Raw genomic sequence first — 22,897 nt, 5'->3', positions numbered from 1 at the left:
ATAATAATTTAAAAAAACAAGTGATGCACGCATCCCTTACAAAAATGGTCTATAGGCAATTTATAGATTTTTTTATAGACTCTATTGCCTTCCTATAGATATTCCTTTGTCTATTCGTAGTCTATATGCAAAAGTTTATTAAAAGTGTATGGCCATATATCTATAGATTATCTATAGACTGTCTATAGAATTTGTATTGCCTATAGACTGTTATCTAGGGTTTGTCTACACAGAGTCTATAGACTTCATTCACAGAAGTCTAGAGACAGTCTAGCCTTCGCGGTGGCTCAGTGGGCATGGCGCTCAGCTGCTGGCCCGAAAGACGCGCGTTCGATCCCAGCCGCGGCGGTCGAATTTCTATGGAGGCGAAATTCTAAAGGCCCGTGTACTGTGCGATGTCAGTGCACGTTAAAGAACCCCAGGTGGCCGAAATTTCCGGAGCCCTTCACTACGGCGTCCCTCATAGCCTGAGTCGCTTTGGGACGTTAAACCCCCATGAACCAATCTATAGACAGTCTATAGACTGTGTAAAGAAATTTTTGTAAGGGATGCTTTGATTTGTTGGTGCCGAGCGCCCCCCTAAGAGTGTCGGACTTAAGGTGCCGGAAATCACAACATGGCGAGCGCCGCTCAGCGCCGTCTGTTTGAGGCTAACTGTTGTTACAAAGAGAAGCTATAAACTACCAATACTCATAGGTAAACACCGAAAACGATCGTTGAGATTCAGAAGGAACAGTGCTCGCGCCGGACTTCGAATGCATTTAACGCAGGCTACTATATTAAATACTAGGCACTACTGAACGTTAAGTATATACTTCAGGTTCACGGTGCCTTCCTTGCAAAACGCAAGTTCAGGAATTTGCCGGTATATAAGGGCCTTCAGAATGCCCTTATTGCGGCCCTAGTATGCGCTCATAAACTTCAGCAATCACTTGGTCAATTCTTAAACTCGTTAGTCAAAACGCAGTCCACTCATCTGAAACTCAGTGCAATGAGTTGCATTTACATCAGAGGCGTTCAGTGTTCCTGCGGGAAACCGGCATTTCGTGTTTTCCGATGGTTTCGATAACACAAGCGGCTCTCTTATGAACGCAATGGAATGTAGCTATAGAACTTGACATTATAGGGTACCTGACACCGTTAGCAGCAAGCATTGCAATCGACACATATATAATACAACAGCAAACAACATATATTAAAACATACCGAATTCAGCACAAAGCACCGCTTATTGACTGGCCATGTACCACAAAAAGCTCATTACATTCCTCCGAAGTGTCAGCAAATACGGAAGTGAAGTGTAATGTGGTGTTCCGATAATACCACTTCAATAAGCGAATTAATATACTGAGATCAAAATAAGGTCACATGACTCAGTCAGGCCCGGACAGTTCCCCGCCCAAGAGTATATGCACAGACCAAGCCTGATGCCTGCTGAAGAAACGCATCCGCTGACTATAGGTCACGCCAGCTATTTCCTTTCCCTTCTATTAATCCGCAGCTTCGAGGGCGAGACATGACATTTTTGCGCAGTTCACACTTGCTATTAAAAGCGAGCAGGTTCTCATCGTTGTCCTTGTTGAATACCGTGCACTGCAGCCACTTCTGTAGGAGTGTTATGTGCCCCGACTATTAATACCGTAAAATGGTGTGATTTCTAGCAAGCACTACCCATCAATTTTCCTTACTTATCGTATTACGTTAGTGCAAGAGCTTGACGATATAGTATGTACATATATGTGTAGGATGGGTGGTTAAGTAAGTGCAGTAAAAGCGCCACTCAGGCCCGTGCTCTCCACTTACGTCACGGCTTTCGTAAGCTCTTTCTTGAGGACGCATATAGTTATGCAAAGAGAACGGCATGCGTGCATAATGCAGTCTTTTCACGCTCAGACATTCCGTGATATATTCGGAATATCCTCTGCCGGGTTATGAATGCGCCGAGAAGTTTACAGAAGCATTCGAGTTTGCGAAAGCGTCAGAATGACGCCCCGTCAACTGCTTCGTCTCGCGCGCATTTTAATGCGTGTGTCGTCAGTTCGTGAAACTTAAACGACGCCGTGACTCGAAAGTCGACTTGCGCGAACTCCCGGTCTAAAAGGTCGTCCTTAAGTTTTGCAGACGGAATGATCAAATTAACCTTCGGAAGGCGTGCAGTTATATTGCACCGTTAGCAGGGAAATATAGAAACGGCTTTCATTTTAGAAGGGCACTTATGCAGGCAAAATAGTGTAGCCTGCCATTATGGCACAATCGAAAAAAAAAAATGCGTTGGACTTGAAATAATCTTATTTTGTCAGCATGGGATGCGCCACTTTTAGGTACACATGCGCACCTTCCTGCTTCTTATTCCTCTTTAAAATTTGTATACAGATGCCCAAATGCATATACTGTATCACTCTTGATATGTGTAGTGCACTGCATGCTCTTCTTCCTACGTCGTGAAGAAACAAATGCAACAAGGTAAAGTGTCTTTGTTGATGATTTTTTTCTTATTGAAAAGGCTGTTCGATTGGAGCACTGCGACATTAAAAAAAAAAAAGGCGAGATAAGGTGGCTATTATTGTATTCTAACTGCATTTTACTTCAACCATTTTCGCCCATTGCCATTGGTTCAAGCGATATTCCAACTCCCCCCCCAATCACCACACACAAACACACAATTAATCGCTGGGTTCTGTCATTGGTCACGGCGGACGATAAGCCCGGAATTGAATCGAGGAATAACATATAGTTATAAACTTATAGCATAACAATGCAGAATCAGCAACAATTTAATTGTATCAGAAGATGCCGTACGTTTTTTTTTTTTTTTTTGAAATCACAGCATACATGCATCACGTTGCGATGCGTTCAGTAGGTTTGGCTTTCTTGTCACATACGTGCTAATTAGTGATTCTGCAGAAACCACAAGCAGAGCAACAAATCTGCTATGGAAGCGCGAAAGCAATATGGCGTATGCATTGCTATTCTCTTCAACATCTCAAGCTCTGCAGGAAGGTGTCGTAATGAACGGACGCACTTTGGCACTTGTGTAATGACCGGTGATTAATTATGTAGAAGTAGAACGACTTCGAAGATATTTGTATCACGGCAGCTTTCACAAGTCCGACCGCTACATGCAAAAACAAAAATGAAAAGTTAACAAAAATAGGCAAACATTCTTTTTACATAAACCGTAACTGAACGAGGCTATCAATATCTGGCTTCTTACGTCATCGACGTCCAAATGTTTGCAGCAAAATTAGTGAGTGTCCCTATTTATATGTACAAGGAAAATTATTCCCAATGCGATACAGAGTGTCGACTCAGAATGGCGTAAGTATGCTATCCCTTGAAAAAAAAAAAATCTATTTGCACTGCGCGGATTTCTTATTGACCAGCTGTATCTTGCAACACGCTTCTAACGATGTTTTAGACAGATGTCAGAGAGATTCGCAAGCGTGCATGCGGTCACCGCTGTCAAAGAAGTGTGCCTGTGGTAACAGAGCATTCACTAGACGGTGTATATTTTCCTACTGTAACAATGAGGTGACCATCAAGCCTCATAAAAAATAAAGTCGACGCAGTTACAGCAATTAAGCAGCACACACAAAACTGGGAGCCATTCGTTGCAGCACCTTGACGCGCTTTTAAACTAAGCCAAATAGTGGCGGTGAATGTTGCCGGTTGTTCAAGTTCAAAACTGGCCACTCTTGCAATCTGATCCATGACAAAGACAGCGCGAACGAACGCTAAGCCAGCCGTCTGTACTCGTCCAAACCTCGTCCCCGGACTTTTTCAACAAACCTTCCCCTTCGTGTGTACAGGCACGCAAACAACCGGAATCCGTCACGAGGGCCGGTCGTTAGCGTCGAGTGTGACGCAAGGGAGCTGCGCGGCGCGAGCCTGTCCGGACAGCGTTTAGCAAATGAGGACTCGGGGAGCACGCGCGCTCGCCTCGCAAATTGGCGATGACGGGTGGGCGACGCCGGGCGACGCCGGGCATACCGCCCGCTCCTCCGCGGATGCAAGTAGGGGAGTCCGGCGACGACTTGGGTCAAGTGCGTGCATAATACGCCGATGCGCGGCGGAGACACGCCGAAAGAGGGCATGTTCTTTAGTTCCAACGCGCATGCGCAAGATGGGGGAGGTTGAGCAGACAGAGAGGAATGGGGTATAACGGCGTCAACAATGGTCTGCGCGCCTCGACTGCATATATGTTATATATCGCAAACACACGTCAACTGATCGGAATTAGCGCGATTCTTAATGATTGCCGCCAACACGGTAAAAAAAATTAGCAGACTCAAATCGATAAAAATAAAACAACAAACTCGCACGTATCGCTGAAATTTATCACCAGTGCGAACGTATGTCCGAACTTCAGCAGACGCGCTCCTATAATGTGTGCGCTAAATCGGAAATCGTGGCCAGTGAAGTTGCAGTGGGCGTAACCTGATATTATAATAAAGTTTTTTTTTCTTTTTGTCCTCCTCTTGCTTCTCGCGAACGTGAATGCATGATCCTGACTTAATTCGGGCGCTGATGGAGCCTTCGTCGCGCCATCGCGAAAGCAGAGCGTCCTCTATATAGCCTTAGTCGCTTTGTGACGTTAAACCCCGTGAACGCAATCAAACCAGAGCGAGCGCAGACAGGGCGCTTAGAATGATGCAACTGCTTTTAAGCCATCTGTAAGCTATGATAAGGAGTAATAAGCGCTGAAAGCGATCTTAACTGGCTTCAAGCCCTGCCATTCATTGCCCATACTGTGGTTGCGCAAGCCTACTACTGACAAATGGGACATTATATCAATATGGAAAGCCCAAACATAACAGATGTCATGGAAGTCGGTGCGCATTGGGGACGATTACACGAGTACACTCTCCTAGATGTGGTCTGAGGAGGAGTTATCGTTTTGGAATTGCGATGACGAAGAAATAGCACGAGTGTATAGTTTCTTTTCTCCTTTTCTAGGTTCAAGGCATACGCACTCATTTGGTGAGAAATTAATTAAGCGTCGACATAGTCATGAGTGCGCGCGATGTTTGTCCATGCAGAGGCAGCGCGCGGGAAGAGCCGGCGACTGACCTGTGTGCGTTCGCTTGTGGATCTTGAGGTTTTCGGACCGCGCGAACACCTTGCCGCAGCCTGGGAACGGGCAGGGGAACGGCTTCTCGCCAGTGTGCACGCGAATGTGGTTGACCAGCTTGTACTTGGCCTTGAAGGGGCGGCCGTTGCGCGCGCAGTCCTGCCAGAAGCAGGCGTGGTTAGTGCACTCGGGTCCCCCCACGTGCTCCACCGTCAGGTGCGTCACGATCTCGTGCATGGACGAGAAGCTCTTGCCGCACGGCTTGCGCGGGCTGGAGCCGCTCAGCTGCGCGTGGTGCGGGTGGTGATGATGGTGGATGGCGGGCGGCTCCACCCACATGCAGGTCAGCTCCTGCTTGACCGGCTGCCGCATGTAGCGGAAGAAGGCGCCGTGCGGGTGGCCGCCCATCGCGGTCGCGTACACGGGTTCAGGCCGCGTCTGGAACGCTTCGCCCCGGTAGACGTCGGCCGCCGTCAGCGGTAGCCGCGAGGAGTACAGATCCGGCGCCGCCGCGTGGTGGTGGTGGTGCACGAACATGCCGTCGGGAGCCGTCGCGTGGTGGTGGTGGTGGTGGTGCGGGGGCGGAGGCGCCAGCTCCGTGGCCCCGCGCAGCAGAAAGTCCCTGGCCACGGCGGCCGTGTAGCCGGCGGCCGCGTGCGGATGGTGCGGGTGCATTGCGAATCCGTTCTGGAAGTGCGGCGCCTCGGCGGCGCCCAGGTCCTGGTCGAAGGGGTCGAGCCGCGCGGCAGCCGCGGCGGCGGCGGCAGCGGCTGCCGCCGCCGTGCGCGGCCGGCCCAGGCTGCCGCTCTCCATCATGCTGATCCCGCGAACATCGTCGTCGAGCGCGCGCGCGCTGCGGGGCGACTCTCACACACTGAGTGGCGCCGCGGCTGCTCTCGCTCCCCGGAGCGCCGCGAGCAGCAGCTTCGTCGCCTCCCCGCGGCGGTCGCTACCGCCGTCGCCGCTGGGACCACGCCCACGGGGAGGCGAAACCCCGACGCGGTGCTCCGCCCACCGTGACGTCAGGCAACGCCGCGCGTGGAAGCCTCCACCCACATCGCGCACGCTCGAGCGCCTCAGCTTGTTGTTGTCCCGGCGCGCGCGCGCGCGCCGCCTTTTACGAAATCGCGCTCGATGGAAAGCGAAGGAGCGACGCTGCGGCTCGAGGCGGCGCACTACGCTTCATTTGGACGCCAGCCGTGTCACGCAGAGACCGCCGTAATGCGATGACGCCGGCTAGTTTTGCTCGGGCATCGGTAGTTGCGGCGACACTCCTCGCCAGCAACTTGCACGCTTTCCGTGAGTAACCGAAGCGAAGCGGGCAGTTCTTCCAGCGTCTTCACTTGTATTTTCACCGCCTCGAGAGACCGTTCGTAAAGCTCTCAGGCTTGTAGAAGAGTAGACACTATTCGTAGAACATCCTTCCTATTGGCAATTCTCACAAACACCGTGCTCTGCTGCCTTTGCGTTTAGCCTCAGGTGAGGCAGGTGTGCACTCCTCTGGAGCGATAAGACGACTGTTCCGCAAACAGCACCCATGCCTTCATCGCTCTTGAGAAGCGTGAATGGCAACACACGAGGTGGCGCCCAGTCATTGCGCGCATACATATGACTCCGCAGCCTAAAACGTGAGGCGAATCAATGACAGCCGGTCTTCCGTCATCGCGAGCGCGGCTCGCCAGGATAGAGCACGCGCCCGAGGATGGCACAGGTCCAGGGAGCGGAGACGCGCAGCTGCTGCACGTATACACGCGCATGCGGCCGTTCAGAGCCGCGACGGACTACGCTGGCGCGCAATTGTCTCGCCGTACACTTCGCTCTCAAGGTCGATCGATGGCGGTTTGTTTCGTCTGAGCTGGACGACTGCTGCAGTTGTCAAGGTTGCCAGCAGCACGTACTCCGCTTTCTGCCGGTGGATAAGTACTGAGCGATAGGCGGCAGCGTGATGTGCGTTGGCTGAAAAGTGTGGTGTGGCACATATATTCCACACACGCGTCAGTATTGCGAAACGATACGTTATACAGGCGTCGCAGGTGGAAGCTCTGTTCTTGGTAGTCGATGGAGTGTGAAAGAGATGGGATCACAGAGGTACGCATAAGAACGGGGTCTGTATAACACAACCGGCGTTTCCATCATGGTTGGGCACGTAATCGGTTTACACGTAGCTGTTTCTAGAATAGTCATTCTGCGCTACTTATTTCAGACAAGCACACCGACAGACATGACAGGACGGGTGCTCGTCCGGTGTGCTCATCTGAAATTAGTAGCGCTGAATTGCTATTCTATATAGATACAGTGCATCACCCACTGCAGCCCCGCAACGTGCTTCATTAGGCGGTCCAATCCTTGCGTACAACTTCGCGCTATATTGGAGCAGTATAAAGTGTTGCGTATGCAGTCACATTCGACGGAGTGAGTGTAGGCTTATTGACGATGAAAAGTAAATGGGTCGGCGGGAGCTGTGGCCCTCTAAGCTCCGTGGTCTGCACAGGGAAATGGCGATCAAGCGGATGGCGCTGTGCTGACGTGTGGGAAAGCGAAACGATGAAAAAATAAAACAAACGAGGGACAAATCGCAAGGTAGTAATGTCTTATATTATAATGAGATTTGCCACACGCCATTTATTATAATGAAGTCGGGCTCCAAAAAATTCGAACTTGAAGAGATATACTTGATACTGACGGGACAAAGGCGTCATTTTGAATAAACGGAAGTTCGAATTAGGCGGGCTTGGAAGTAACATGATTGTACTGTATACATAAACTCGCCTGTACTCCTTTTGGCGCACAACAGCAATGGTGCACTCTGCCATGCTATATTTTTAGTGCCTCCGAGCATTGTTCTTATCATTAAGGCGAAAGCCTTTAATGGCTCATACTCGCGTGTCCGGTGTAACCCTGTCTTCCACGAATAACGCGGCAAATAATAGTGATAGCAGAAAACATATGGTAGCATCAGATAGAGGGGACAAAATTTAACCGCCAAGCCAAGTCTGATGACTTAGAGTGATTAGTTAATTAATCACAGCCAATTATAGCGAAAAAACAGACAACAAAATACGTCGATATAGCGCGGACGTCGATATAGCAACGGGAGAGGGTGACGTCACACCCGAGGCCGTCATGGTAACGGCGCGCGCGCTGGTGGCGCCACCTGCGCGCCACCACCACAGAAGCCAGAGAAGAAGAAGACCAGAGAAGCAGATCGCTAGTGCCAACAACGTCGTCTACATCGAAAGTGTGGCCTTTGGGAGTGCCACTGGTGTGGGAACCTGCGAAGTTAGAATCGCAGTCGGCAAGGCCAAAGGCTTTCACCTTTCCGCACTTTAGATTGACAAAGTGCTCCCATAATTTTTTTTTTTTTTTCACATGGACGATAACTTACTGTTCTTCGCATTATGTAGTGCCGATTTGCCGGATGTGCAGGGATATGAGTCGGCACAGGACGAGACAAACTGGAGATGGAGAAGAGAGACATTGTGAGAAGACAGTGGATGTGATCGAGCTGACGATAAAGATCACTGCAAGCTGCTTGAGTATCGGCCGCTAGACTGCGAAAACCACGTCGAGCGCAATCTTCACCCACCACGCGGTTGCACAGGTTGCTGGTGCGCATACTCTCGTCGCTGCATGGCCGCAAGCAGATGGCGTGACTTTCGCGACTCGCCAGTGCGGGTATAGAGAATAAACTGTAGAAGAACTGCAGATTGGGCTAGTTGGTGTCGATGCACAGTGCTGGTTTGTGTGTCTCGTCTCTTATTTGGTCCGTGTGTGTTTGCGCTGTTGAACCACCACTATATATACAGAATAACGCTGTTTCACACGACGTGACTTGCAGCAGAAAATAACGCGATTTCGCTTCGCGACTCTTGTTACAGTGACAAAAAAAGCTTTCGACTACGGTCCAACAAGTTGGTCGCAATGTCGCACATCGCTTCCTCACGCACTCATGGGAAGCTCGGGGCGGCGCGTCACGTGACCATCACAGAAGAAACGAGAGCTCTCGAAATAGGGCACTGTGATGGCGGTGTCTATATATGTTTTATCCGAGCGAATCTGGCTCTACAAGTTGAATGTTTACCACCTCATTAATAGTCTTGTGCAAGAAGTCAGCTTTGGCTGCGCACCTTGTGCGCCGGATGCGGCAAGAAGTCTCTAAATTCTTAACACTAATGCATTCTGCATGACTTCAGAGAAGATCTGTTCCATGCGCGTATATGTCATCAAAACTCATATATAGGACGACGCAAAAGAAGGAATGTTTTTTTTTTTTTCATTTTAAAGTTCTCGGCAAACTCTGACGAACATATCGCTCAGAAGTTGTTGCGAAAACGACGTCAAAATTGAAGCTGAGAGTCGGACACTTTCTGAAAATGTCCTTAAACAGGAGGAAAAAGAAAAAAAAAACCCCTTCGAAGCTGGATTCAGTCCAACGACGCCAGAGCAGCAGCTGCGTTTCTCGACGCCTCAGCCGACCACTTGGCCATCACCGGAACGCACCGCTGAATGCTTATTTAATTAGCATAAAGTGCTTGTAGTCGAATGCATCGTCACCGTCACCCTTCATCCGTCCGTTCTGCGCTTTCAGATGTTGGGCTGCAACAGATACAATGCTGCAGCCACGTGCACGCAGGCAATGGACTTAGCGCCGGATGAGTCAAGAGATAAAAAGGCTAGGGCGCTTTAATAATAGCATTTTTGGCCGACTACTTGGATCTTCGACTATGAAGTATACTTTATATGCCGATTGACGAATTAGTTCGCTACACCGCCCATCTAATGGTCATATTTCGGCGCTCCTTGTATGACAATTTTGTTACTGCGAACAATTACGCTTTAATCGCTGGCGAAGATTAGATGCGAGTAGCAGTAATCCTACCTCGGGGTATTTTGTGAACCCACTAGATACAGGGTGTTTCACCTAAGTCTTCACGCAATTTGTAAAGATAGGCTTCTTGAGTTAGAAGAGCGCTTTTCTCGGCATAGCACTGTCAGCATTGTAGTACATCAGAATACAGCTAAGATGTGCTAACTAGCAGGCTGGTTAACTAATATTGAGTAGTTAACTTTTTAACTACTAGCGTTAGGCTTTTTAATTACTGAGTGGCGTGTAGCCCGCCGTAAGTAATATTCATGTCAGTTTTTAGAATTCCGAAAATGTGGTTACCCTCGGTGCTGTGGCACAAGAAATTCTGTCTATTTCGGCGAGTTACGTGCACTGGAGAGGTTGCTTTGCCTGCAAGCTTCTCGAAAGCGCAAGAATTATGGCGCGATGTAGCCAGAATTTCTTAGGCCACTGTGCTGAGGGTAACCGCGTTTTTCGAAATTCTAAAAACTGATATCGGTATCACTTACTGTGGGCTACACGCATCACGATAATTAAGGAGCCAAATAGTTAAAAAGTTAACTATTCAATATTAGTTAACCAGCCTGCAGGTTAGCACTTCTTAGCTGTATTCTATTGTACTACGCCTCTGACAATGCTATGCCGAAAAAAGCGTTCTTATAAATCAAAAAGCCTACTTTTAAAAATTGTGTAAAGTGTCAGGTGAACATGCAGGATGCATATTCACCTAACACCCTGCATATTCACCTAACACCCATATTCACCCTGAATATGCAGGATGCATATCCACTTCGACGCTCCACTCCAGCTGCAGTGTAGTACATAGCGCTGTGCGCGTGTGCTTACCCTTTTATGGACTCAACACGCGTGCAACCTGTATATATGTAGTATTGTGTAAATAATGTATTTGTGTATATTACCTGTACCCCTATCCTCTCTTCCTGTCCCCTCACCTCTTTCATTTCATTTCTCCATTCTGCCTGCTATCCTTTATTTCCGCTGCCGCAGCTCAGGTGCTTCAGTGTCGATGGCAGATGCCGGAGTTAGCAAATATCTTTTCCTTCCTTTTTATTATTTTTAATAAACACTACTACTGCTACTACTACTACTACTACTACTACTGCTACTACTATTACTACTGCAACTACTACTACTACTACTACTACTACTACTACTACTACTACTACTACTACTACTACTACTACTACTACTACTGCTACTACCACATCCTCAATGCACAGTGCAGATTGCATGCATTCATGCATGATGGATGCATGAAGCATGCATCATACATGGTTTTTTCGTCCCTGTATCAAAGATTTTTGGAGATTGACTTCGATTCTAATAGAGGAAGTTTGCATTGCATCAATAATTTGTCTATTTTGGTTTAAAAGACAATGCAATAGGTATTTGATACTTTGCTGACCACAATTTGTTCTATGCCATGGCATCCTATATTTAATTATTCTAAAAGGTAGGGGTTCGTTTCATTCAAGATATGTTGTTTCAGATAAAGCGAGATTGTTTGTCCTTTTTTAGAGAAATGCGCATTCAAAGTTTATATGTATGTAGATGAGTGAAAAAAGTTGGGCGAGTTGGTAGATATACATTATTCACAACAGCGCAGGAAACACAGACAAAAGGAGGGAGGGGCGCTTGTGTTGTCTATTCTCTCCTTTTGTCCGTGTTTCCTGCGCTGTTGTGAATAATGTATGTGTATGTAAGAGGTCGACATAAAATACGATGTGCTTTTCAATAAACTTTCTGGTTGTGTCACCGAAATCTAAACCTTCTATAGCTCTGAGGGCTTTTTTTTTTTAACTGGTATTATTGATTTGATGTTTCTAGAAGCAGTCGTTCCGGAGATTAAGAGGTAATAATTTAAATGAGTCTGTATCAAGCAATTATAAAGGATTAATCGAAATTTCTGCGGAATTTAATTTCGAAGCTTCCACAGTGCGCCAATTACCCTCGCTAATTTTAATTTTAAGCTGTTAAACAAATTAACAAAAAGCTGCAGTCGTATACCATTACATTTCTAAACGTGGAAAACAGGCGATATTATATTTAGACTAAACATGCTATTAGATTACGGTAAGTCGCATTCTATCTCATTGAAATTGCATGTAAATTGTAGTGCGTTTTCCGGTAGCCAATTAGCTAATTCATATAAATGATATCTTTACGTATATGGCTGCGAAATTGGAGTCATCCGATGCGGGCAAATATGTTTACACTAGCTGGGAACGGCACATCTTTTTTTTTTCCCAACCTATACAACTGCAGATGAAGTGACGAAATTAAGAAAAAAAATGTGAACAGTTCAGCAGTTGCGACATCAATGTTATCGAGATAAACGACCTGTCAAGAATGTAACTGACGTCATTTCATCGAATCCCGCTGATCCTTTGAACATGCGTCTGCCGGTGGCAGTGTTCTCAGCTATAGATAGAATACAAAAAGCTGATGTTAATGTCGTCTATAAAAAATGCGCCTAAAACGACTTAGGCAACTATAGACGTGTGTCAATTTTGCCTACTTTTGGAAAGGCAAACGAGGTGATCCTGCATTTGAGTCTAGCGGTATTTATTGGTGTTTGTAGCTTGACGGCACCAATCAATTCGGCTGCCGTAAAAACAAATTCACGAAGTTCCACGGCTGCGTTTTTATCGAGGCAAAACGCTAAGGCGCCCGTGTGATGTGCGATGTCAGTGCACGTTAAAGATCCCCAGGTGGTCGAAATTATTCCGGAGTCCTCCACTACGGCACCTCTTTCTTCCTTTCTTCTTTCACTCCCTCCTTCATCCCTTCCCTTACGTTGCGGTTTAGGTGTCCAACGATATATGAGACAGATACTGCGTCATTTCCTTTCCCTAAAAACCAATTATTATTAAGTTCCATGGAATAAATCCGAGAAAATAAAATATCCTAACACAAGCTGGAGAGAAGGAATTTGTGGTCAGTGTATTCATGGATTTCAGGAAGGCATCTGACCGTGGGAACCCTATAACATTTTGCTACAAAAGCTTTAGCAATATCAGGTTTGTGGACTACGTTTGCAACCGTTTCACTTTTGTCTATCTCATATATATAGAAAGCAAGTCGTCCAGTTAGTAAATGAGCGTTCTGACGTTAAATCCACAGCTTGGGGTATCGCACAGGGAAGCATAATAGTGCCGTTCCTCTTTTATGTTTGCCTTAACGATATTGTGAATATTAGAGCTTCTGAAAAATATTTACAATAAAGGAAATGCGAACGTCATCACTGCATGAGACACACGCTGATGACTTTAGCATTTTATTTTCCGCGTTCAATCTTGAAACAATTAACTGATGCACGTTACACTGTACTGAAATCGCGACACAAATGGTCCACACTGAATCCTGTGCGGATTAATGAAAACAAAACATAAGCGGCAATTTTTGGAGCAAAAAAAAAAGTCAATTCCATCCCGCCAAGCTATTATTTTGAGCTACAATAAATTTGAAATTATAACCACCTTAAATGTCTTCGGCCAGTAATGTCTTAGGAAGTTGATGTGAGCTACCTAATACAAAAGGTCTTGTTTTGTTTACTGCGTATATAGGTCTCATTAGATCCTTTGTTCCTTCATTGGTCAAGCTATCATTGCGCCAAATCATTATTTTGCTCTCGTATATACTATTGCCATTTAGTTCGCACCCATTTCTGTGCTACTGAACGTTATCCTGCTGCAAAATAAACTTATACGCCCGGTTTACAATGCGCCTTAGATGCAGCGCCATGTGTCATTTTTTTCCTCACTCAAGGGCAAGTTTAATACGCAGTCTTTATAGATATCGATAAGCATGAGATTCAATGCAGTAACACGCAACAGTATTGATGACACACGCAGACTTTCTCAAATCCAAAAAAGACAGCTCGCTTATATACAACAAGACACGGAGGGAGCTGTCTTCTATACTGTTCGTCTATAACATCAGGAATACAGCGGCTCTGTTATAGCGACGTGTTTATTGAACAGCTACGAATTGAATGGTTTCATCTATTTTCGTATGCGTACAAAAAACCTCGTACGATGTACGCATCTATATGAGCACCTAACTGTGTATACGCACGCCCACTTCAATTCCCGTGAATTGTCTATCTCTGCGCTACAGTATAATAGGATATCAAGGTGTGCTACCATGTGTTCTCGTATAGTGGTGTTCTCTTTTAACAGACTATATACTGAACTGTTTTGGCGTCCCGGTTAAATGGAATTTTTTGTTATTGCGATCCTTTTGTGATTTGCGCTCGAACGATGGCTTTGTGGTTTGAGCATTCTCCTCGCATGCGAGAGGTGCGTGGTTCGATCCCCAGTGTTGTCAGGTACTCACCAGTGAGACGGTGGACACATGCTTTCCCCTGGTCTGGTGCTCGGCTTCTCTAGAGTGAAATGCTTGAAGAATGGGTCTCTTAGCCCACCTTGTGTAAAAGGGCCATCTTTACCATACGTGGCTGATTTAGATTGTTTGAAAGCGGAGCGAGTGGTTCGTTTTGGTTCATTTTTCTGCTATCATGGTCCTTTTTCATATTTATTATGGTGTATAAAATCGTCGACGGGTTGTGGATCACAAATGCTGAGCGACTACAAATGTATCAGAATTAGTTGAGTGTTTTAACATAAACTTTAAATCGATTTTAACTTTCCCTTTTCGATATTACCTTTTTTATTTCCTGCCGCACGGAACAATTTCCCCAATAAAATGTGTCTTCATTTAGGGCACATTTCGAGTGCTCAGTCTTTGGCTCTATTTTGTTGTTGCTTGTAACCGATCCTGTCGCATCTCTAAAGCGGGTGCTGCGCGTCTGTCAAGCTGTCTATGGGTAGCGTTTTCTTAACTGATTGCTATGTGTATGCACAACTGCAACGGCACTTCTCTTCCGGTAGCGCTCCATCTCTCCGCAGTCTCCTCACATAACAAGGCCTTGGAGCTAGCGCCATCTATATAACAGCAACCAAACCTCTAGCCCTAATAAACATCAATTCATTTTCTTTCCTCAACTGGGTTGGTCCGTGTCGTCAGTCTCTCCCACAACGCCCAAACATGGCATGCCGTCAGAGGGACCAGAATTGGAGGGAACACTTAAGCTCCGCCTTAAGGGTATGACGCGATAGCGTAATCAGTTAATGCAGTTAATTCAGTTAATGCAAACATGCAGACGGTTATTCTTTACTTCCCGTTCATAGATCCCTGGGAGTCCTCGTACCCCTCTATGCTCCGGGGTGCAGCGGTTAAGCGATGCGCCACTGCCCTGCGATGGCAGGTGCTCCCAGAGGTGCTCCCGAGACGATGGCAGGTGCTCCCGAGACGTAATACATTCGTCAGTAATAATCGCGCCATACTCTTAAGGCGGAGCTTAAGTAAAAAATGAAAATTGGTTCTTGAGGAAAGGTAATGACGCAGTATCTGTCTCACATTTAAACTGACACCTGAACCGCGCCCTAAGGGAAGGGATAAAGGTGGGACTGAGAGAGGAAAGGACGAAAGAGGTGCCGTAGTGGAGGGCTCCGGAAAAATTTCGACGACCTGGGGACCTTTAACGTGCACTGACGTCGCATGCACAGCACACGGGCGCCTTTTGTGATTCGCTTTCATCGAAACGCGGCCGCCGCGGTCGGGTTCGAACCCGGGTACTCCGGTTCAGTAGCTGAGCGCCCTAACCACTGAGCCACCGCGGCCGGTGTAGCAGGCCTCACATTCGCAAATTCAGCTATCTGCATCTCGTCAGGAGCACCGCCGCGGTGGCTCAGTGGTTAGGGCGCTCGACTACTGATCCGGAGTTCCCGGGTTCGAACCCGTCCGCGGCGGCTGCGTTTTTATGGAGGAAAAACGCTAAGGCGCCCGTGTGCTGTGCGATGTCAGTGCACGTTAAAGATCCCCAGGTGGTCGAAATTATTCCGGAGCCCTCCACTACGGCACCTATCTCTTCCTTTCTTCTTTCACTCCCTCCTTTATCCCTTCCCTTACGGCGCGGTTCAGGTGTCCAACGATATATGAGACAGATACTGCGCCATTTCCTTTCTCCCCAATACCAATTATTATTATTATTATCTCGTCAGGAAATTATTCCGGAGCCGTCCACTATGGCACCTGATTGTTCCTTTCTTCTCTCACTCTCTCCTTTACCCCTTCTCTTGCGACGCGATTCAGGTGTCCACCGAAATGTGAGACAGATACTGCGCTATTTCCGTTCCTCAAAAACAATTCTCAATTTTAGATTTATCTTACTTGGCCGAATGCGAACTATGGGCACTAGCACGTCGTCTTTCATTTCGCTTTCGGCTCGAGGCTAGGTTTCCAAAGTACGACTTCAGAAAAAGATAGGCGAAATCGGTGATTGCATGGTGATCTTAATGGTATAGCGCACTATAAAATTTTGGGACCGCTTGACGCACCTGAAGAGGTCACTGCGATAGCGGCGTGTTCTAGATTCATTGCGCACGGATGGAAGTTGATGAAGACGACGACGACATGCAATGCACACGAGGAGTGATCAGTTGCGTTTATGGTTTATAGGAGCTTAACGTCCCAAAGCGACTTCGGCTATAAGGGACGCCGTAGTGAAGGGCTCCGTAAATTTCGACCACCTGGGGTTCTTTAACGTGCACTGACATCGCACAGCACACGGGCCTCTAGAAGTAATAGTTAGTGGTTTTATTAAAATAATAATAAGGAAGGAAAATATTTTTGCTAGCCCCGGCATCTGCCATCCATACTGAAACACCTGAGCTGGGGCAGCGGAAATAAAGGATAGCAGGCTGAATGGAGAAATGAAATGAAAGAGGTGAGGGGACAGGAAGAGAGGATAGGGGGACTCTAGAAATCGCCGCAACCGATCAACGCCGCCGCGGTGGCTCAGTGGTTACGGCGCTCGGCTGCTGACCCGAAAGACGCGGGTTCTATCCCTGCCGCGGCGGTCGAATTTCGATGGAGGCGAAATTCTGGAGGGGAGCCCTCCACTACGACACCTTTTTCTCCTCTCAGTCCCTCCCTTTTCCCTTCCCTTATAGCGCGGTTCAGGTGTGGGCAGAGATGTGAGACAGATACTGCGGCCTTTCCCCAACAACCAATTTTCAAAAACCAATTTTTCAAACTCTAGAATTTGGTGGTAGTGGTTGTTTTATTAAAATAATAGCAAAAAGGAAGGAAAATATTTTTGATAGCCCCGGCATCTGCCATCGATATTGAAGCACCTGAGCTGGGGCAGCGGAAATAAAGGATAGCATGCAGGCAGAATGGATAAATGAAGTGAAAGAGGTGAGGGCACGGGAAGAGAGGGTAGCGGGAGAAGTAATATATACAAACTATTTACACAATAAGATATGCGTCCAGGTTGTGCGCGTGATTAGTTCATGTTGGAGGAATTAAAACACGCACAGCACTGTGTTGGGTACAACTGGAGTGGGGCGCCCAGTTATTAATCGTTCGAGGTAGAACTCTCGGAGCGTTCGGTCACTGTATGTAACTACCTGACGGAGAACAGACGGGACGTCAAGCCCGTGTGTTCGAGGAATGCACAGAGACTCACCAAAGTTCGCTCACGAGTGGGCGCACTACCCTGCGGCCACAATAGCGTCTTGAGGGAGTCTGGTAGTATGCCCAGCGCCCTACAGGCCGCAAGCATATCGCGACGAGCATCGGCGAACGCGGCACAGTGAATAAGCAGGTGTTCTAGTGTTTCCACTGCACCGCATCCGTCACACACATCACTCGTCGCGATTCCGTGACGCTCCCGTCGTTCCCCGGGCCACATGCAGCCAATGCGCGCGCGGAGGATCATTACACGTTGCGACCGTGTAAGTGCTCGACAGCCGGTGATACTGTCGATGCGCTCACCTCCTGCTATGAGTGGGTCGGGGTGCTGCTTTCGGAGATGGTCGTGGATGACCGCAGGCAGGTCCTCCAGCGCAAGGGGCAGATCTCTGGCAGGTAGTTGGTGTGCAGCGGCCGCGATGTCGTCAGCTTCTTCGTTGCCAGCGATGCCGCAGCGACCGGGCACCCACTGTGCACGCACGGCACATCCTCTCTGCGCGAGGCGCTCGATACGCGAGCGAATTTCCCGCACAAGTGGGGTACCGCAGCCGTTAGACTGTAGGCGGCTGAGGGCGGCGCGGGAGTCGCACATCAAAGCACTCCTGGGCGGCCGAGGGTGAGCAGCAGGTCCAGCCCGAGCCGGATCCCCATCAACTACGCCGTGTTGGAGGAGCCCGGGAAGGTTGCGTGTTGCTGGCTGTGCAGTCGCAGGGCGGGGATGGTAGCCGCCGCAGCAAGGGAACAGCTGTCGCGGGCCACTGAGCCGTCGGTGTACACGAGGAGATGGTCCTGGAGCTCCTCGTGTATGACGGCCCTGGCCAGCTGCTGCACAGCACAGAGGGGTGTGCTCCGCTTTCCCGCGATGCCGACGATCTCTCGCTGTACCTCCGAGGCAGCAGACCAGGGCGCGCAGGAGCCGTAGGAGGGCGGGCCTTGAATCAATTGCTCATACTCGAGCAGCGCCGCTCCCATTCGTGAGCGCGGGTGCGAGCGCATACGCTGCAGCAGCGAGCCGCCGTCCGGTGCGCAGTGAAGCCGGTCGATGTGATTCAGTGCCCTGCGCGCTGCCTGGAGCTCAAGTGGCCACGCTCCTGCCTCGGCCAACGTTGCGGCGCACTGCGAGTTTTTGGGCAGGCCTAGGCTAACGCGCAGGGACTTGCGGTGCTGGTGCTCGAGTTTCTTCCAGCACGGCTTGCGCACCGTGACGAGCGGCAGCGCATAGAGCACCGCCCCCAAAGCTGCGGCATTGGTTTTTGAAAATTGGTTGTTGGGGAAAGGAAATGGCGCAGTATCTGTCTCACATCTCAGCCCACACCTGAACTGCGCTGTAAGGGAAGGGAAAAAGGAGGGACTGAGAGAAGAAAGAGATGTCGTAGTAGAGGGCTCCCCTCCAGAATTTCGCCTCTATCGAAATTCGACCGCCGCGGCCGAGATCGAGCCCGCGTCTTTCGGGTCAGCAGCCGAGCGCCATAACCACTGAGCCTCCGCGGCGGCGTTGATCGGTTGCGGGGATAGCACAGTATTCACCAGCGCAGGTCATCGAAGCTGATCTGTTCGTGACGCCGCGAGTTCGAAACCCAGGCGCTGCGCAGTCGCGGCTATATTAATTTGCGAACGTGACTTCTCTCATTGTGCGAAAATGCCGCCGTCATCAGAAACCCATGGCAGAAACTCGGCGCGCAAATGACGTCATCACCCCTCCGCAACTCAAAGCGCGATTGAGGTTTCCTCAGCCCAAGGGAGCCAGTCATGCGCCTTTAATCTCTTCAAAATCAATGATGTCCAAACCTTTCGATGGTTTTGAGAAAAGGAAAGCGCATAACTGCCTCAATTTGTAGGTGGACGCCACCACTTACTCACAGCGCAGTTTAGGTGCCGACTGAAACAGTGATACACTTTCTCTCGCATCTATACATAACAAGAATTGCTTAACCGCCCCCCCCCCCCCCCTAATTTTTTAAAACTTTATTTTCGGAAGTCTAGCTACACACTAAAACAGACAACGAGGTTTTACGGGATTGGAAGCCTTAGGAGGCGAAATGTATAGGCGCCATTGTGCTGCGCGATGTCACGTTAAAGATCCCCAGGTGGTCGAAGTTATTCCGGAGCCCACCACTACGGCACTTCTTTCTTACTTTCTTCTTTCACTCCCTCCTTTGTCCCTTCCCTTACGGCGCGGTTCAGGTGTCCACCGATATTTGAGACAGATATACCGCGCCATTTCCTTTCCCCAAAACCAAAACCAAACCAAAGCCTAGTGCTAGAGCACTGAAAATTTACAAGCGTCACGGCACAGTTAGCGAACACGCGCGCCTCGTCAAGGAAGCAATTCGTGATACTCCACCCAAGCGCGCGCGTTAATAATAATAATAATTGGTTTTTTGGGGAAAGGAAATGGCGCAGTATCTGTCTCATATATCGTTGGACACCTGAACCGCGCCGTAAGGGAAGGGATAAGGGAGGGAGTGAAAGAAGAAAGGTAGAAGAGGTGCCGTAGTGGAGGGCTCCGGAATAATTTCGACCACCTGGGGATCTTTAACGTGCACTGACATCGCACAGCACACGGGCGCCTTAGCGTTTTTCCTCCATAAAAACGCAGCCGCCGCGGTCGGGTTCGAACCCGGGAACTCCGGATCAGTAGTCGAGCGCCCTAACCACTGAGCCACGTTCACGTATGAAAATTGAGTCTCAAACCGCAGAGCGCGTCTCTTCCTCCGCTTACGCAATTCACACTTCCGCCTTCACGCTGTATCCACCTTCTCAGTTCCTTCCTTACCACCCACGAGCATACTTCCGCACTGGGCCAGCGTTGCTATCAGCGTGACACACGGCGCTGTCCGAGAAGACGCATGGCTGTGCACTCCTGCTTCGGCTGAGGCGCGACGTGGTGCAACTTGTGTGTATATGCGTTGCGCGGAGACAATATACTGGCGGCTGAGGTGCGGACCGGTCGGCTACCGGGGTCCGCATTTCCAGGGAGACGTCGTTATCGGCTTCCGTCCAGTCAGTTCCTCACGGAAGGCGCATATACGGCTTCCGTGGGCCCCTTAATGCTATATACGAGTACGCGCGCCCTCGGGTGCTCGTATTAACGAGTCCGCGGAGCCACCGTAATCTCGTCATCGCGTAAAGCGCGCACGTCGCGTCCGAGCTGCATGGGACCAGAAAGGGCCCTCCGCATGGAGAGAGAGGGCAGAAAAGAGGGCGAGACAGACAAGCCTCGCCCGGCGATTATGGGACGACTGTGCCAAGTCGCGATTAGAAGCCGCACCACCTGTCTCCTCGTCCGAAAACAGTCGATCTCTCTCTTGCCGCGAACGCGCGATCCTATACTGCTTTCCATCACGTACTGTCCGAAAGCAGCGTTCGTTCGGGGCTGACCGGAAGACGTTCCTCCACGGTCCGCCTGGATTTCGTCTCGCTCTCAAGCGCACGCGCGCTCTGTAGTGCGCCTGCACCCGTCAAATGTGGAACAGATGTGGAACAGGCGCGTAGGGGTGCGCTGCCATCGCATTCGCGCGGGCGCAGTGCGCACAGGCTTCGATGCATGGCTTTCCGGAACGATTCGGTTCCGGGCGTCGCCCCGCCGCGCGCGTTGACCCGTTACACATGGTCCCGGAATGAAGCGAGCCCTTTGGCTTTCATTAAGCGAACCCCCAGCGCAGATCTGCAGCGAGCGAATTGTCGGGCCACATGGACTCATGGCTTGTCCGATTAGGCGCGGCTCGCTGGTTCGTCATCTGCGCTGTCAGCTAGCTGCCTTGTTTATCCGAAATGTGCGGAATCGTTTACTACACTTGTCTCTACTTTTCGCACCATGTGCGTCTTGATTCTTCGCGAAGTGCACCGTGTTCATTAGCTCCCCCCCCCCCCCCCCCTCTTTCTACTTTATGCATAGTTCTTGCAAAAGTAGCAACGAGCACGTCCGAGAGACAGTTGAGGAAGAAATCGGATTTGTGAACGCTCCTCGAAGTATTCTAGTCACAAGACCACTCTGCACATTGTATACGCTTGTATTGCCTTTCTGTTGGTATACGCTCAGGGCCGTTTCCACGCGAGATTTACGCGCGTGATCGCCTATCTCGCACACCGCGACTCTGCGTTAAGAGTAGTCGGGGCCGCTACCGTAATGCATCACTAATTAGTCACGGTGCAGGCAGCTGCCGGAGCCTGCGGGCTCCAATGACAATTGATCTTCCTGCAGGAGCCGCGCAAGAGGGCGAATGCGGACGTACTTAGCTTACTTTCCTCGGCGATCTTGTACTCCCACCTGCCTTGTGTCGCAACCGCAAGTCCTTGTGTGTGGGTGCTTCTTGGCACGAAACGCAAGATCGCCGTGGGGCGTTTGCTTGGCCGCAATCTTCGAGACTCGACCGAACGCAAAGGCCGGAGCATGCTACCTAATGAGCTCTGCTCTGGAGCAAGAGCTGGTCAGTTCAGATCTCTCAACATCAGCAAAAATTCTCGAATTGTCCGGGAGAAGAAAGCATTGGGGGGATTGATGGTACGACGAAAGCAAAGGCAAGGTAACTGTCTCGGTTTCGGTGCACAATTATACCCTGCCGTGAGGGCAGGAATGAAGGAGGGAATGAAACGGGAAAGAGAGAAAACTCACTGGAAAAGGGAAGCATCGGTTGGAGAACGAGAACCGCGGAGCATGCCCTCCAGAGGTGTGATGTCTATATCAATGCGTCACCTTATGTTCATTTTTTTCGTATGTAATAAGTCCCCGTCCGCCCTTCGTCACTTTTCCTTGTGACTGTCCCGTATGTCCCTCCTTTTCGTCCGGTGGATGACTAGGCCTTCCAGATGCTCCCGGCTCGCACATTCTAGAAGTCATAGCAGCCACAACGAACACAACCAACAACATTGGTCCAAAGTGGAATGCAGCAAAAAAAAAAAACGCAAAATGATGCCTCCTCTCAATCGCTCTTTCACCACTCAGCAAAAGTGACTTCGAGCAGTCACATTTTCTGCAATAAAAGCCGTTGTGTTGCATTAAGCTACGCTAATAGCGTTGCTGAACAATAAAGAGAAACTAAATCTGAAATCCAAGTTCACTGTGCTTTACCGCAGTGCACCAGTATAGACATCTCCTGCGCCCTCACAAAACAATGAATTCTAATGAAATGTTGTGCAGACCAAACTGGGATCACCAGCACCAACCAAATATCTATGAAGAAAACGAGATGCAATAGAGATGCAAGAAATTTAATGTAAGTCCGCATCAAAGGCGGTCTTACGCAGAGTTGCGCAAGGGTTCAAGCTATGGTAAGCGGTATGACAGTACTAGGTAGATCTCATTAATTGGCACTTGCGACGAAAAAAAAAAATCTCACACTGGACTCGGTTCATGCGCTTGATTTCGGCGTTGGGGAGCGGACTGAACTATAGCAGCGCTGAAAAGCTAAGAGCTCCCC

General features: G+C 49.1%; 1 protein-coding gene across 1 annotated transcript in view; it reads right to left on the bottom strand.

The window, feature by feature from the left end:
- Positions 1–5,994, bottom strand: part of LOC144125827 (uncharacterized) — a 105,446-nt gene extending 99,452 nt beyond the window's left edge. The window contains exon 1 of the mRNA XM_077659545.1: positions 5,071–5,994. Within this exon, the coding sequence (XP_077515671.1) occupies positions 5,071–5,887 (817 nt within the window). The 5' untranslated portion in view covers positions 5,888–5,994. The remainder of the gene's footprint in view (positions 1–5,070) is intronic.
- Positions 5,995–22,897: the final 16,903 nt, after the last annotated feature.

This window comes from Amblyomma americanum, chromosome 3 (genome assembly GCF_052857255.1).
Source record: "Amblyomma americanum isolate KBUSLIRL-KWMA chromosome 3, ASM5285725v1, whole genome shotgun sequence".
NCBI classification, from domain to species: domain Eukaryota; kingdom Metazoa; phylum Arthropoda; class Arachnida; order Ixodida; family Ixodidae; genus Amblyomma; species Amblyomma americanum.
The sequence above is the reverse complement of the archived record's forward strand: the minus strand, read 5'-3'. Positions and strand labels throughout refer to the sequence as shown.